General features: G+C 37.1%; 1 protein-coding gene across 1 annotated transcript; it reads left to right on the forward strand.

Moving 5' to 3' along the window:
- The first annotated feature begins 9,776 nt into the window (after window positions 1-9,776).
- LOC132029580 (nuclear transcription factor Y subunit A-8-like) lies at window positions 9,777-15,964 on the forward strand. The gene is made up of 6 exons (XM_059418849.1): window positions 9,777-10,123; window positions 12,036-12,425; window positions 12,675-12,787; window positions 13,457-13,528; window positions 14,900-15,067; window positions 15,146-15,964. The coding sequence occupies exons 2-6, from the start codon at window positions 12,131-12,133 to the stop codon at window positions 15,485-15,487; spliced, it is 990 nt and encodes a 329-aa protein (XP_059274832.1). The 5' UTR covers window positions 9,777-10,123; window positions 12,036-12,130; the 3' UTR covers window positions 15,488-15,964.
- Window positions 15,965-17,070: the final 1,106 nt, after the last annotated feature.

Here is a 17,070-nt window from a genome sequence, read left to right on the forward strand (position 1 = left end):
GATAGTAATATACGGAAAATATAAAACAAGGATAGTGACATAAAAGAGTTGTAACACATGTCCTGGGAGAGAAACATAACCTGTACATACAAGTGCCTCGCGATGCCGGGCTTTCTTAGCTTTCCTTATTCATATATATAGATATACATATATACATAAAAATAGAATATATTATATTGCCGAGGCGTTATCGCCCGATCCATTTAACCATAAATATGCACACCCCGCGTCCGGCATCCCGCGTCCGGACGATATCATGTGCAATACCCAACCGACGTGGATACGCGTATATAACGCCCGCCCTTATCCCCAATGGATACGCGTATATAACGCCCTCGCCCTTATCCCCATCTTCCCCATGAATATATGCATATTTCGTGTATAAATATCGGCGTATAGCGCCCGTCTCTTTCATCATATACATATATCGCCATTATACCGATTCTTTTGTGTCATATGCACACACTTATATCATATATATATTTACCGCCGTCTATAGCGCTCTGATTCTGCTATCATATACATATACTTATGTCGTGTATATTTATCAGCGTCTATATAGCGCTCTGATGCTGCTATCATTTACATACACGTAGGTCGGGTACACACATCAATCGGGGTCATAAGACATAATTACATGTATTTAGAATCCTGAGAATAGTCCTTACCTACCATAGGATTGGGATGTCTAGAAATAGTTTAACATTCTCATATCTTCATTTTTTTATAGCAAGGTATATCGTCTACATATCTAACGTAGGCACTTTTCTCACCTTTGGCTTCCTCGTTACCTCTATAAGATCACCTTCATCATGGATACACTTGCACTAGATGATACCGTACTTATCGTTCGACAATCGGGACAAGGGGCGAAGATTTCCTTAGGATTCTACTCCAAAACAAGTCAAACGAAGTAGTAAGAATATTCCGGGAACAGTGGGCCCACCTCGGGCCGAGTGAGATAGCGTACACGATTTACATATATTACGTCTCATGGCGTTGTCTATAATGATTTAAGATAATCGGGTCCTCTTTACGCAAGTTCTAGGGGTGTAGGGGGTCTTTCCAACATTTTACACCATTTCTAGTTCAATTCTACTGAATGAATAGTAGCGAATTTCGATCTTGGATTTCTAGGATTAGAATGGTCCCCGAGACACGTATTCAAGCCTATTACATCTAAGACATGCCATAGAAAGAAAGTGAAGCCTTACATACCTCTTCCCGCTCCTTTTGCTATTCCAATTTCGCGTCGCAACCTCGTCGAAATCTGCAAATTGGTCATGTTTACCAAAACTCTTATTAGGGTTCTTAGAGTTAGAATCTTAGGGAAACACTTGGCTACCGAAATTTCGGCAGCATTTCTCCTATAAATCCATCAACCCCGAGAATTTAACTCGGCCAATATCAACAACAACCAAACCAACAATCACAATAATAATATTGATAGGCAATTCAAGATGTCCCAACCAACATCCAATCTTGTCCGAAGCCTTCCAACTCAACTAGAACAATAACAACACACTTTTCTCTTTCAAATTCATCAACTATATCAACAATTCTATATATTAACAACATCATTTCCATCAACACAAGAAACTATATTGAAATCACACTATGTTCTAAATCAGCCCACAACAATTATGACTTCCATTTGGATAATCAAACCTTCATTTTCATCACATAATCCACAATAATCAACCACCAAAATATCATATAAAATGAGTTCAACATACCTATATCAATTCAGCCCATATTCGGCCACAACACAACATTCCAAAGTCCATAATTTTCATCCCATTTCTACACACTACAACAACATACAAACATGCTAATTACCATTAATTCATTACCACAACACAACAACATACACACACGGTTCAACACCCATCCACACGGTTCAAACCCAACATCCATATTTTCATGATTTTTGATCATTTTCATACTTCACAACATATACAACTCACCTATAACACATGAAAAATAAAATAGAATCATACCTTCCCTTCACCTCCTCTTCTCGGCTAGGCCTTGTTCTTTGCAAAACGGATGGTTTTCTTATCCCAACAACTAGCTCATGAGATTTATAAGACCTTCCAAAGTGGTCGAAAGGCACGAAGAACAAAATTTTTCTCATCAAACTGCATAGGGGCTGTTCGGCCAGCCCCCATGGCCGACTGCTTCCCTTTTTTTTTTTTCTCAACTTTTCTTGAAATTTCCATGGTGAAAATGACAAGTTGCCTTGCCTTCATGACTCACATACATATATATATATAATAGAGGCACATGGCCGGTCATGTGCCTCTTATTTTCCTCCAAATTTCTTCAATTCTCTAGAGTTTTCTAATTAATAAAAGATGAATTCCAAGTTTACTTAGTCATCTTTCATTACATGCATTTTGCATTCATGTGGGCCATAGTCCACTCCAACTTGGATGACCACAAGACTTCTTCAACAAGTCATAAAATTCAATTTCCAAATTCCAAATTTGCCCTAGACATTCCATGCCAATAATACTTACTAGCAATTTGCGCCCTAAACAAGGTCGGAAACTAGCCTTGTCCTTAACTTTCCGCCAATGTCTTAGAATATTCAACTGTACAAAATGCGAGGTGTAACATTCATGCATCGGTTTCTGATGATGATCGTGGCTCTCCAGTCTCTCATTAGTTAGTTTTGTGGTTTGGACTTTATGGTTGTTAGTTTTGTTGTTTGACTTTATGGATGTTGCATATGATTTTGGATTTTTCTTGATATTATCGGCCAGGATGCTCCAAACTTATTTTGCATTCTCGCTATGTATTTTGGACCTTGTAGAATATTAGTTTCATTAATTAAGTTATTATAATGGGTACCTAATATATGCTTGAACTGTGTATTTAAAATATTATATAACATAAAAATAAAAAGATTTGCGACGATTTTCAAATGTCACACAAATTATTTTTGCCGAAAAGGAATGCAAACGCAGTATATTAAAAGAATTGGCTACTTAATTAGCTTATTAAAACTATTGGTCGCCACCGTGAAGAAACGTCCAAATAACTCATATAATTAGCGACGAAATTATTAACATCGCGACGCATTTCATTCGTCGCTCATATCAAAAAATAAAATCGTCACCAATCCGGCGTTAATCCAACACGGATTAATTTTTTTTTGTCTAAATAGCTAGCTACGAGATTTTACCGACGATTCTAATTTCGTAGTTATTCGTAGCTATATTGGTTTAGCAAATGATAGTTATTTACCGACGATTTAGTCCGTCGCTAAAACCCGCTTTTTGAGTGGATGACAGGATGATTTAAGATAATGATGTCGCGCGTAAGCCGGTACGATACAACGGGATGCCTACGGTAGCTTTGCTGTGCGTATATACGCATATGTATATGTATGATCTCACGCACGTGACGAAAGCAAGCATGCACGTATATGTGTACAACATTGGTTCATGTACATACGTATACACAGATGCTTCTATTATATTCTATATTTTCATGTCTCTTTCTTATAATTCTTATGCCTTACATACTCAGTACTTTATCCGTACTGACATCCCTTTTTTGTGGTGGCGCTCCGTTTAATGCCCGCATGTGCAGATAGACAGACTAGTGATCCGCCCGCAGTGGCGCTCACCGACGCGGGAGCACCCTCTTGTTCCGTGAGTTGTCGTCGAGTTTTGCATGTATGTTATTCTTTTGTGTATATACGGCACGTCGGGGCCTGTCCCGACTTTATGCGTACGTATATTTCGCAGAGGCTTGTAGATAGTCGTGGTATGGTTAGACACGGTCTATATTCTATTGTACAGTTTTATCCAGTTTAGTATATCATTATGGGCTCATTCCTTGTCAGCATATCTCTTATACGACTTAGCAAATTTCTATCTTGTTCATGATAGCGGTGCTCGGCAGGTAGGGCTCGGGTGCCCATCATGACCCTCTAGTTTGGGTCGTGACATGCACTTTGAATGAGATTGCCCAACGTCAAAGTCCAAGGAAAAGGAGAGTGCATCCACAGTTGAACAGGTACATGATTCTGATAATGATTATGTACTCACAACATTGTGCAATAATGGAAGTTATGGAAACAAATAGGTGTTAAACTCTGCTTGTACTCTGCATATGATGTTATGAAGAGACTGGTTTAGCAGCTATGAGAAAAGTGGAGGAACGGTAGTAATGGGCAATAATTCAACTTGTGCAATAGTTAGCATTAGCTCAGTTCGAGTTCGCTGCCATGATGGAGCTATGAGGAATATTATACAAGTCCGTCATGTTCCTAATCTAAAGAAGAATTTGATTTCCCTGGGTACTCTGGATGAACAAGGCTACAAGCACATAAGCGAAGGAGGAACAATGAAGGTGACTAAATGTTCTTTAGTCATGCTAAAAGGCAAGTTTGGATGGCTTTTACACATTGACAGAAGCACCATTGTTGACTCCGCAAACGCATCTACAACGCAGCTTATCTAACGATGACAGGGCAAGATTATGGCACATGATATTGGGTCATATGAGCGCACATGGACTGGAAATGTTGAGCAACAGTAACTTTATGACCACTGCATTCTAGGAAAGGTAAGTTAAGGTCGCCTTCAACACCGACAAGCACAAGACAGGAGTGGCACTAGATACATCCATTCAGTATTTGTGGTCCCTCAAAACTTCCATTAAAGGGTAGAAAGAGGTATCTTCTCACTTTTATCGATGATTTCTCACGAAAGGTTTGGGTGCTTTTTTTGAAGGAAAAAAATGATGCTTTTGAAGCATTTAAAGAGTGGAAAATTTTGGTTGAGAATCAAATGGAGCGAAAAATCAAATATCTGTGAGGAATATTATACAAGTCCGTCATGTTCCTAATCTAAAGAAGAATTTGATTTCCCTGGATACTCTGGATGAACAAGGCTACAAGCACATAAGCGAAGGAGGAACAATGAAGGTGACTAAATGTTCTTTAGTCATGCTAAAAGGCAAGCTGGAGGATGGCTTTTACACATTGACAGGAAGCACCATTGTTGACTCTGCAAATGCATCTACAATGCAGTTATCTAATGATGACAGGGCAAGATTATGGCACATGATATTGGGTCATATGAGCGCACATGGACTGGAAATGTTGAGCAACAGTAACTTTATGACCACTGCATTCTAGGAAAGCGGTTAAGGTCACCAAGACCGACAAGCACAAGATAAAGTGGGCACTAGACTACATCCATTCAGATTTATGGGGTCCCTCAAAACTTCCATTAAAGGGTAGAAAGAGGTATCTTCTCACTTTTATTGATGATTTCTCACGAAAGGTTTGGGTACTTTTTTTGAAGGAAAAAAATGATGCTTTTGAAGCATTTAAAGAGTGGAAATTTTTGGATAAGAATCAAATGGAGCGAAAAATCAAATATCTTAGCACAAACAATGGCTTGGAGTTTTGCAGTGAAGAGTTTAATGATTTCTGCAAGGTTCATGAAATCTCAAGACATAGGACTGTCAGGCACACCCCACAACAGAATGGAGTTGCCGAGAGGATGAACATAACTTTTGTTGAAAAGGCTCGTTGTATGCTTCTACAAGCCAAAATGTCCAAAGTATTTTGGGCTGAAGGAGTTCACACTGCTTCTTTTATTGTCAATCGATCTCCAATATCAGTGACTGACTTTAAGACTCTGAATGAGGTATGGTCAGGTGAACCCTCTAACTATTCATACTTACGAGTATTTGGGCGTCATTCTTATTATCATGTTAATGAAGAAAAACTTGAACCAAGGGCTAAGAAGGCCATATTCGTAGAGTATGTGGATGTAGTAAAAGGGTACAAACTTTGGTGCTTGTCTTTACTCAAATTTATAGTTAGTAGAGATGTCACCTTTGATGAATCCTCTATACTTGATCCCCGTAAATTTGTGTGGAGTTTTCGGGAAACGAGAAGAACGAGCAGGTGGAGCTTTCGGTGGAGCTTACCAAGGAAAAAGGTCAAGAGACTCAGCTTAAAGATGAGTCAAAATATGTATCTCTTGAAGAACTTATTGTCAACCTAACCATACACAATTACGAAGGGAAGGGAGAAAAGGTAGATAGGAAGGCCAGAATGCCTTATAGATCAAGCAAACTCGATTGCATATGCGTTCATAGCCGTAAGGAAGAGATTAAGGATTCGGACCCCTCCTCGTATTCCGAAACAACTTCTTGCAAGATGATGCTGTATAATGGCGGTTAGCCATGGTCAAGAGACGAGTCTCTTCACAATAATCGATACGGGTCTTAGTGCAAAGAAAAAAAAAGGGGAAGAGGACAATGGATGCAAATAGGTCTACGAAAGAAAGAGAGAATACCCGAAGCGAAGATGCTAGGTTCAAGGCGAGATTGGTGCAAAGGGTTTCGGTTGGCGAATAGAATTCGACTACAATGAGATTTTCTCTCATGAAGAAGAAGCATAGCTCAATTCGCGTGCTACTAGCAGTGGTCGCATAATTTGAGTTGGAGCTTCAACAACTTGATGTCAAAACTGCTTTCTTGCATGGTGATCTAGAAGAGACAATCTATATAGATCAGCCTGGAGGTTTCCTAGCTGAGGAAAAAGAAGATCATGTATGCCAACTAAAGAAATCTTTATATGGTTTGAAGCAATCCCCTAGATATTGGTACTAGAGGTTTGACGCATTCATGAATACACATAAATTCTTAAGGAGTGAATTTGATAGCTGTGTGTATCACAAGAAAATGTCTGGTAATTGAATGATTTATTTATTGTTGTATGTTGATGATATGCTTATTGCTGCTAACAACATTATAGAGATAATTGCTTTAAAAACCGTGAGTGAATTTGACATAAAGGATTTGAGAGATGTAAAGAAAATCCTTGGTACGGAGATTTCAAGAGAAGAAGACGGTGTTTCGTGCATCCGTCTCGAAATAATATGAAAGTGGTCCCCAGATTCAATATGCATACGTACAAGCCTGTAAGTACTCCGTTAGCTCCTCATTTTAAACTTTCAGAGTTACAAATGCCTTAATCCGAGGATGAGGTGGAGCATATGTCAAAGGTTCCTTATGCTAGCGCAGTTGGTAGCATTATGTATGCTATGGTGTGTACACGTCTAGATATTGCTCAAGCTGTATTGAGATATCTCAAGGGAGCTTCTGATGTTGGTCTGACCTTTCAAAAAGGTGGTGGAGGTATTTCAATTCTTGGTTATGCGGATTTTGGCTATGCAGGTGATCTTGACGGAAGGAGGTCCACAACTGGATACATCTTTACTTTTGTTGGCAGTGCCGTTAGTTGAAAATGGACTCTGCAATCGATTGTCACTTTGTCTACGACAGAAGCAGAATACATGGCAGCAGCGGAGGTAGTGAAAAAAGCTATCTGGTTGAAAGATTTGGTAGCAGAATTGAGTTTGGTTTAGCAGGAATCAACTCTTAGATGTGATAGTCAGAGTGTTATTCATCTAATTAAAAATCAGAGATTTCATGAGCACACTAAACACATTGATGTCAGATTCCATTTTATTCGAGATGTTGTTGGAAAGGGAACTATCAAGGTCGTGAAGGTTATCACAGACGATAATGCTGCTGACATGTTGACCAAGATAGTCCCGCTCGCTAAGTTTGCACACTGCAAGGACTTAGCTGGAGTACATATCAACTGATGCAACTCCGCAAGAACAATTGTTAGGTGGAGGTGGTATGTTCAGCAATGGTTTGATTCTTCTTGTTTCTTATAATGGGGTTGCCCAGTAAGCTTAGAAGTTTTTGGCCGGAGTTGTTCATACGCTTGCTCGTGATGCAAACCAAGGTGGAGATTGAAAGAGTTGGTTTTTGTTATGTGATAGAACAACTCATGTGCCAATTTTAGTTGGATGATTTTCTATTACTGGAGCCAAAGGATGCTCAATTACTTGGAGCCAAAGGATGCATTGCTTGGAGCCAAAGGATGCTAAGATGTGGAGGAGAATTGAAATGTCCATGTAGCACATTCGGAGCCCTAGTCATTGTTTGCCTATAAAAGAAGAGGCAATTCTCCTTTGTTCATCATCCCAAAAATAATACAATCCTTTGTAGGGAGTAGAGAGTTGAGAGAGCAATTCTTTTAGGTGTAATTGGGAAATCTCCCCTTCCTTTGTTAATAATATAAAGACAATTGTTCTCTGGTGGACGTAGGATCATTTTGATCCGAACCACGTTAAATCTCGTGTTCTTTCTTTTACGTTTCCGCTAACAAAAACAACACACATGATGGATTCTAGTTTTTTTTCCTTCTTCGTTCATATACTTGGTTAACAAAGAATAGGAAGATACATTTAGCAAAATATTGGTCATAGTGCACGAGAATTCTAATTTATCATCATTGCAGTTCGATTTCTGACTTCTAATTAGTTGTTCCTATAGATTGTTGTTAATAATAGCGATTTAAATTATCAAATTATTCATCTCGTGCTACTATTAATTTTTTTTCCGTTCTCATTATTTTTTTAAGAATTTTTGCTGGCTGCAACCCAATTATATGATGTCATATGTGGAGATGTCATTATTCTAGTTCTAGATAAAATAAATACAGTATATTTTATCTTTTTCCCTGCGAGCTGACTTAGTCTAGTGTGAAAGCAACTTCATTGATATTTATGCTTTCTTTTTGAATTTATAATTTATATGGTTTTCTTGTAAAGGAACACCATCTACAAGAAGAAAACAATTACATTTTTGAAGTAGATGCTTGAGTTTGCAAAAAGAATTGTTATAATTTTAGTGGGTCGCCAATAGTTGAGGATTGAGGCATGGGAGACCATAAGATGTTAACTACTTGTAGAATTAAATAATTTATTTTGTTTGGAGCACCTCAATTCTTTTGAGAAATTTAAAAATAACATACAAAAAATTTGAAAAGATTATTTTCTTCTATTCAAAATTATAATATAAATGATCATAGAAGACTATTGCCTTGAAATGGGGCACCCTCTTTCCCTGTCATGAAGGCAACTATAATAAAGTCTTCTTTCATTTTCAATGTGGTTCAATGGGGTAGGTATGTATCTTCCAAAAGTCTATCTTCTTTCATACTGAAATTTTATCAAATTAAAGGAATCTGTTCTTTCCCTCTCTTGAACAGTTTACGATATTAAATTAAGCACAAAAGTAAGGTAGTAGTATATAAGTTTCTTTTTCCCAAAAATCATAGTTTTTCATATTCCCCATTAAATGTCTACTTTACCACTAAGCCATACTTGTTTGTCGTGTAACATATAAAATTGAAGAGGTAAACTTCATTATGACATGGTGTGTTGATTACTAGTTTGCACCATACCTTAATTGTAAGGATAAGATCTGCGTATATCTTATTCCTTTTAGATTTAACGTGTGAATTACACTGAATACGTTGTTGTTGTTGTTACTGTTGGTGTAACACACCTCAATCAACACATTTGACAATTTATTAGTCTACAAGATAATTTTATTTCAAATATAGAACATAACCAACTATTGTAATTAAAACAAAGAGGCTGTTTGGCTAAACTTATAAATAAGCAAATTAAATTCGCTTATAAGTATATTTTGACTTATTTATGCTTTTGATAAACACTCAAAGTGCTTTCATTCAATTATCCCCTTGAGGTGTCCAAGAGGTGCATTTAAAATCTAAAATAGTATTTCTAATTTGTCTATGTGTAACTGTTAAATGAACAAGCAAAAGCTCCTCGACCAAAGTTAGTTCCATCATTAACTGCAAAGTCATAAATACTAATAATTAGGTTAGGTGGGTGATCTAGTCATTATCAAAAATCAAGAACATGCTCAGAAGAAAACAAAAGATGGTGGATGGGGTGAGGGAAGAGAGAGGGAAGTAGGACTTGGTGGTAGTGTTGTCTTCACTGTTTGTATTGTACATGTGATGACTGAAGAGATAGTTTTGTTTTTTCCTTTTTTCTTTTTAAGTCTTTTTTATATGAGAATTGGGAAAAGCAAAGGCAATAGTACTAGTATATAGAAGTACAGAAGTAGTCTTCAGGTGGGAGCAAAAAAAAAAAAAAAAAAAAAAGCAGCACAAGATAGCATCAAACCAAGAGCCAAAAGCTAAGCAGATGTTTGTATCAGTATGCCTGCAAATGGATCCATCTTTCTCAAGTAAAAGGTCTCATCCCTTTCACTAGCTTATCTCATTTTTTATCTTCTTTCCTTTTTTGTTACAACTTTCTTGAATGAATTTAGGAGTTTGCAAATGTGGGGTTTGTAAAACAGGAGTAAAGCATATTTCTTTGATGTTTTCATGGAACTTTCTGTTTCATACATCAGATTTTTGGTTGGTATTGTTAGGATGTTATTAGCTTTGAGGCCAAAAAGCAGGTCAAAGATTGCTAACCAAAATAAGATAAAAGAGGGAAGGAAAATGATGATACCTTGGTTGGATCCTGTAATTTTTCCAAATTTCCTGATAAAGTTGGCTGCTCAAAACATAGTAAAGTTCTACTGTTTGTGCAAACGGGCTTGATTTCTAGTAAGGGAAAGAAGATATAGGGTATGGGATATATATCCTTTGCTCTTAGGTGGGTACTTTGTAGGGAAAGAAATAGGGGAGCCTTTAAGGGGGTAAAAAACAATTTTATGCAGATAAGGGCAATTTTTTGTTTCTAGTCAAAGTCAATTTTTGGTACAACCATTAGGTTCCTATTAGTATAGATGAGTATTTGGTATTTGTATCATGGTGTAGGCTCTCAACTTACCACTTGTATACCAGAACTTAAATCTGCAACATCAATAAATTATGTACCTTATAAAAAAGCTACTGTTTTGTGCATACGACGCCTCTGCTTTTTCTCATACTTACTATGATGATAAGTTAAATGTTATTTACTTGCTGCTGCATTTAACTTTAGGAAGTTGCGATTTTGGCAGTTTTTCCCTGAATCTTGTGTAAAACTTTGCTTATATAAATTTCAAATGCAAAAATAAAAAAAATTGAGTGGTTGAGCATATTCAGCTATTTCTCATGTATGTTGGGTTTAATGGAAATTATGGAATATGAAAAATCCAGGGAATAAAAGTCTGGTCATTTGATTAACTGAAGCAATTTTCCGATGAAGCCTAAAGAAAGTAGTCTGGAAGACAGTATAAAGAAGCTTCTTTTCATTCTCAACTTTTCTAGTTATCTGAATCTGAGGTTTAAGCGTAAGTTCTTTGTACATTGTAACATTGTTTTAACTATTGAACAAGTCTGGTTAATGAAGGAAAAACAAGATATTTCACTTCTATAGGGTCTAATACTTTTTGTTCTCTGTTGCTTCTGTTTGGAGAGATTCTGTGTTATCTCTTTTTTATAAACAGCTGAAAAGAACCCGCAAGGGTGGCTCAGTTGGTTGAGCACGGGGCTTCCGTAATGGAGGTCTCAGGTTCGAAACCCCCTGCCTACAACAGCAGGGGATTTGCCTTCTGGGTTGAGCTCATCGCACGGGACTTGCCTAGTGCGGGTTATCTCTCCTATGTGGTTTGCGAGCTATTGCACACGAGCGGGGTTTACCCCGCGCGCACCCGAAGGGTAGCTGCTGCGGGTTCCCTTGTCATAAAAAAAAAAAAAAAAAAGAGATTGATATTCTGACATTATGTGTCAGAGTTCTATCTGCTCGTCAGTCTTTACTATTCTTCTTGGACCTACTTCTCCTGTAATTTGAGGTGATAATAAACATGTGCCCTTACTATATGAAGAGCAGAGTTAACATACTGATTACTGGGTGACCAGACCCACTAATTTGCTTGTTACTTCTTATTGGCTTGTGGTGAAACTGTTGGTTGAGGGGAACAATTATTTCACCTTGGCTGACTCTGGTGCTCATTTTGTTGATAAGGAGAATATCTGGACATTATTATCTGTTGCTGTTCTTCAATTTTGGCAGGAGCACTAATCATTAATAAGTAGTCTATGAGTCATCAGTTCAGTTTCCTATTGGTAGGCTGTCCTTGTGTAATTTGTGATGTCTATTACCCGAAATTTATGTCAGTCAGCCTTCTTCTTCCTTGTTAATATGTGTGTTTTGCTCCCATTTAATCAGGTAACTCCAGTCTAGAGAGCTAAAGTGTATTACAGTACCATAGAGGTATTCCGTATATTTGGTGCAAAGCTTCTAGAGCACCAGTTTTGAAGAAGATGCTAAGTTTCTCGAAGAAAGGTTGCCCTGGAAAAGATGGTCAATCTTTTGCTCCTCTGTTCATGAGTTGCTCATCTATGTGGAACTCCAGTGACCAACCAGAACATGCTCCCTCTAAGAGTGTGCTGACTGGAGTGGATTCTGCATTGGAACATCACTTCGATATCAAGAAATCAGAATCCCAGTTCCAAGATCAGGATTCAACTTCTACTCTGTCAACTGGTCAATCTAATCATGCGGAGACCGCAATGGCAAAAAGCAATACTGTTCTGCAAAATGTTGCAGCTCATCCAGGTACAAAATGTATGAACTGGAATGTAATCTTTTGTTAAACTTCAATTATCTCGGACAGGGTGCTCAAAAGGGTAACACATTGAGACCTCATCTCCTTGTGGTGGAAATATCAGAATATAAGTAACTCGAATGATGTTCTTGTCAATATGACCGCAAATAGGCTGTAGCAGGAAATTTAGCTTTTTATATCTTTGACACATATATTTTATATGTACGCTGACATCAATTACATGATATGCCTCCACATAGGTTGGGGTGGAATATATGAGGTGCAAGCAGAGAGTGGAAAAAAAGCATCCTTATCAGGCGAAAGGGAAACCAACACTCTTCCTCAGCCGCAAGTGCATCATAATCATCCAACGGTCTGTAATTTTTACCTATTTTCATCTTAATCTTCTACTTATTACCTGCATTTTCATTGTTTGCTTGCTACTGCCACAGACTTACTGGTGCAAATAGTTGGTGTCATCCACCGATATTTATCCTTCTTTTTTTCCCTTTCACAATTTATCTTCCACTACCTCTGTCGTGACTTTGGTTTTTTTTTTTTTTTTTTTTTTTTTTTTTGGGGGGGGGGGGGGTGGGTGGGGTGTGTGTGGCTGGGGAGTTAAGTTACTCTTAAACTCTTAAGTCTAAAACATTTCTCTCCCTCTAATTTCTTTCCTTTGTTTCTGTTTCCTGTTCTTGCTTCTGGTTACCAGAGGAAAGTCATTGATAAAAAAAAAAAAACCTGGTTTTGATGAAATTGCTCCATTTTCTAAGTTTAGCATTTTTCACTGTTCCAACTCACTACAACTCAGTAAATTACTATCTGGCTCTGCCTTTCTTGAACATATCGTAATGTTTAGCATGAGTTATTGGTGAATATAGGTGGCACAACATTGGAACTATTTTTGTTCCTGAAAGCAAAAGAGGGAAAAAAAGAGATGCATTTTGTGGAGTGCACTTTAAATCTGCATTCAGCAATTCAGACGAAAAGATTTATGAAAGCAAAATAACTTGTAAAATTAATCAGTCACTTTTTCTTCTAGGCTTGCCTATCCTACCCTTGGGCTGACACTTACTTTGGAAGGCTCGTTACTACTTATGGATCAAATGCCATCGTAAGTAACCTTGACGACATGCTTTTTACCTACAAATATTTGTTAGAATGCTGTCTGTATCTTTTATAGTATTTCTTTTATGACTCAAAATCCAAAATATAAGGTTACTGGAGTGGAAGAGTCAAATTTGGACTAGTTTATTTCTGCCTGATGTTGCTAAATGTCACTGCGACCCAAGTGGCTCGTATTCTCACCTTTTCATGTTGGTATAATTGTTTTATTTTCCATGTCAAAATGTCTCATTTTATGCATTCATCTTTTTTTCTTGGATCTGAGTGGCATTTGGTGCTTCTCATAAATTCTGTTGTTTGTCAACGAGTAACTATTAAACTTAATGCTATTGATTTTGTATATGGTATATGTTCTTAAGAGGAATAGTGAAGCTAAAGCTGGTCATCTTTGATGCACTGCTCTTGCTTTTAAAATAACCTGAAATGAATCGAGGTAGAGCTAGAGGTGAGAGCCATTTGGTGATTGAGTTCCAGTTTTTGAAGTTTATCAACTTATCAAGTATCTTTGGACACTCATCCTTTACTAATTTTGTCTCTGTTTTCTCACTAAACCTAGAGTTCCTGATACTGTGAGATTTGTCAGCACTAACAAACTAAAAGTAAATTATACTGCATGAAATATTGAATTTACAATATTGCCTTACTGGACAATCTCCATACAGGCTTGACATCTCAAAATCCTAATTAGGTTGCTTTACTTGGTAAGTTGGTAAAGTGATATTTTCTCTACTATCATACTCCTTCCATTTCATTTTATGGGTCTTAGTTTGATTGGCAGGAAGTTTAAGAATGTATAAAGAAGACTTTTGAATCTTGCGGTTTTAAACTAAAGGTGTGTACGACATATTCCCATAAAGGAGTGTCATCAAGGGTAGAGCGAAAATTTGGAATAAAAACATACTAAACTTAGAAAGAGGGCATTCTTTTTTTTAAACTGGCTAAAAAGGAAAAGTAAACACTTAAATTGAAACAAATGATGCACCAAAACAGATAGAGTTTCTTTTATTAAACACAAGAAACCAAAACAAATCTGATCTGTGGAGAAACAAATGATGCACCAAAACAGCTCTCTTTCTTTTACCATGTGAACTTTGTGATTTGCAAGACCTATGGAATGCAACACGCGACTAACTTAGGCCCTCTCTTCCTAGCAACTAGCAGTTGTTTGTTCGAGTTATTAAATAGCAGAGATTAGCAATTCATCTAGCGTCTTTATTGCAAATGAAGAGCTCTTCTTCTCATATAATGCTCTGCTGAGCTTCTCGATCTTCAACTTAAATGAAAACCTAGAATATTATTCACTTGGTACTGAATGTTTTGCTGTTAATATGAAACTCTTTTCGATCTTGGCTTTATCTAGATTTATCCTCAAATGGTGGGTATCACCTCTACAAGAGTTGCACTTCCTCTTGAATGCACAGAGAGTTTGCCCATTTACGTGAATGCGAAACAATACAGTGCTATCCTCAAAAGGCGACAGGTCCGTGCCAAGCTAGAGGCTCAGAATAAGCTTGTCAAAGACAGAAAGGTACGTCCGTCCAATACATAACTCTTGCACTTGCTAACAATGAAATTGTGGTCTTACGCCATGTCTTGTATGACTCAGCCCTATCTTCACGAGTCTCGACATCGTCACGCAATGAAGAGAGCTAGGGGTTCTGGAGGGCGCTTTTTGAACACAAAGAATATGCAGCAATCCAAGCCTTCATCTCCAAAGTACGATAGAAATATCTTTAAACGACAGGGAGGTGGCAACTTATGTAGTTCGATGGTTCAGCACTCAGAGAGTGGTAGTTGGGGGACTCCCACCCAATCTGGTTCTGATGTGACAAGCATCTTCAGTGGCGATGACATGTTCCAGCAGCCAGAGTTCCGAGTCTCTGGCTTCTCTTTTCACATGGGTCCTACCATGCAGGAAGCTGAAGATTTCATGCATGTTGGAACCTGACAGCAGGCTTGTGTTATCCATGGTGGCGGTGCCAACACAGAATGCATTCTTATTGGTGCACACAAATGGATAATCGGCAGTTCATCCTTGGCTATGTTACTCTTTCCTTTTCCAGAATTGAAATCATCAACAGCACTTTTTCCTAAGCTTTGGTTGTGGTGCGGTATATGGTTTGTGGTTAATGATAAATAGAGCGTAAGTTGGTCCTGCATGTCATCAAGAAGGGCAAGAAAATTATATTGTTCTTAATCAGAAATAGCGGAGAATAAGGCTGTTATCTCCTTTTCTTGGTCGAGCCATGTGTGGATCATCCCGCACTTTTAAGTTTGTACTTGTTACTGTTATTTGCATTTGTGGATTTCACTTTACTGTGCTTTGTATTGTTCTCATTGTTAATACTTTTAACTTGGGCTTTGTGCAACAAGATGAACTTATTGAACCATTTTCATGCTTAATATATCTTCTGTGGTTGTGAAACATGCTTTATCTTGATGAGGGCTTTAGTTTAAACCTGGATGACGTAACTAATTACAGTTCAATTCTTGTGTGCAATTTGTGTTGCGGATTCTATTGGATCAATCGATGACGACTGTTAATGTTTACTAAGAATGTTCTATGGAATAGAGTATAATACAATTATGCACAAATTTTTTTTTCTTCCTGAAATGGCTGGGAAAATTTATGTACCTGCAATAATATAAGGTCATGACATTTCTATATATAATTTTTTTTCTTGAAAACATATTAAATTCAATTATAAAAATATAATTTATATCACATTTTTCTATTGTATAATTAATTTATTTTAATGGCACGTTAATCATGTTTTGTTGGTGAGTCTTCATAATTATTAAAGTTTTTTACTCATAATTGAATAATTTTTAAAGAACAAATTATTTATGAGGAAGGAAGTTTGAAGGAGAATTAGCAAATACAAAGGGACACAATATTCTTTACTAAAGAAGCAAAATTTTGGAGGTTTAAACAAATAAAGGGTGTGTTTGCTATGGAGAAAATTTTGGAGGTTTTTTAGAAAATGTTTTTCAATTTTTTCATGTTGAGCAAAATTTTGATCTTTTGACTTCAAGTAGGAAAATTAAGTTCCACAAATGATATTCCACTTGAATACATCTTCAATACCCCACCCTCATAGCCCCCATCATCACCACCCACCACATCCCCACCCCCACCCCACCTCCCATAGTACTTGTCTAGATTATATACAATTGATTTTAGGATAATATATTTTGCTTACATACGGAACACAAGAAAATAAGTAAGAACACACTTGTTTTGCTGAAAAACATTTTTGAAATGATATTTCCTTCACAAACACACCCAAAGAGTAGAATATGGGGTACTAAGTATCTAATAAATGTTACGAGAAAACACTCCAAAGTTGCATAAATTTTAGCAAAATTTATAAGAACAAATAATGTTAAAGGCACACTCTCGATTCTTTTTTACTTGTTTCTTGTTAACTTGACACTTCCCTTAAGAAATTATTTATTAGGAGTAAAATATTCTAATTAAAATTTAAGTGTGACTACTAACACTCTATAAAGTTACTTAATGATAACGGT

This window comes from Lycium ferocissimum, chromosome 9, assembly GCF_029784015.1.
Source record: "Lycium ferocissimum isolate CSIRO_LF1 chromosome 9, AGI_CSIRO_Lferr_CH_V1, whole genome shotgun sequence".
Lineage (NCBI taxonomy): Eukaryota > Viridiplantae > Streptophyta > Magnoliopsida > Solanales > Solanaceae > Lycium > Lycium ferocissimum.

Excerpts from the sequence above, each read along its gene's own strand:
- LOC132029580 (XM_059418849.1), top strand. The coding sequence starts at position 12,131 with ATGCTAAGTTTCTCGAAGAAAGGTTGCCCTGGAAAAGATGGTCAATCT. Across the intron at positions 12,426-12,674 it reads AAATGTTGCAGCTCATCCAG|GTTGGGGTGGAATATATGAG; the intron begins GTACAAAATGTA and ends GCCTCCACATAG. Across the intron at positions 13,529-14,899 it reads CTTATGGATCAAATGCCATC|ATTTATCCTCAAATGGTGGG; the intron begins GTAAGTAACCTT and ends GGCTTTATCTAG.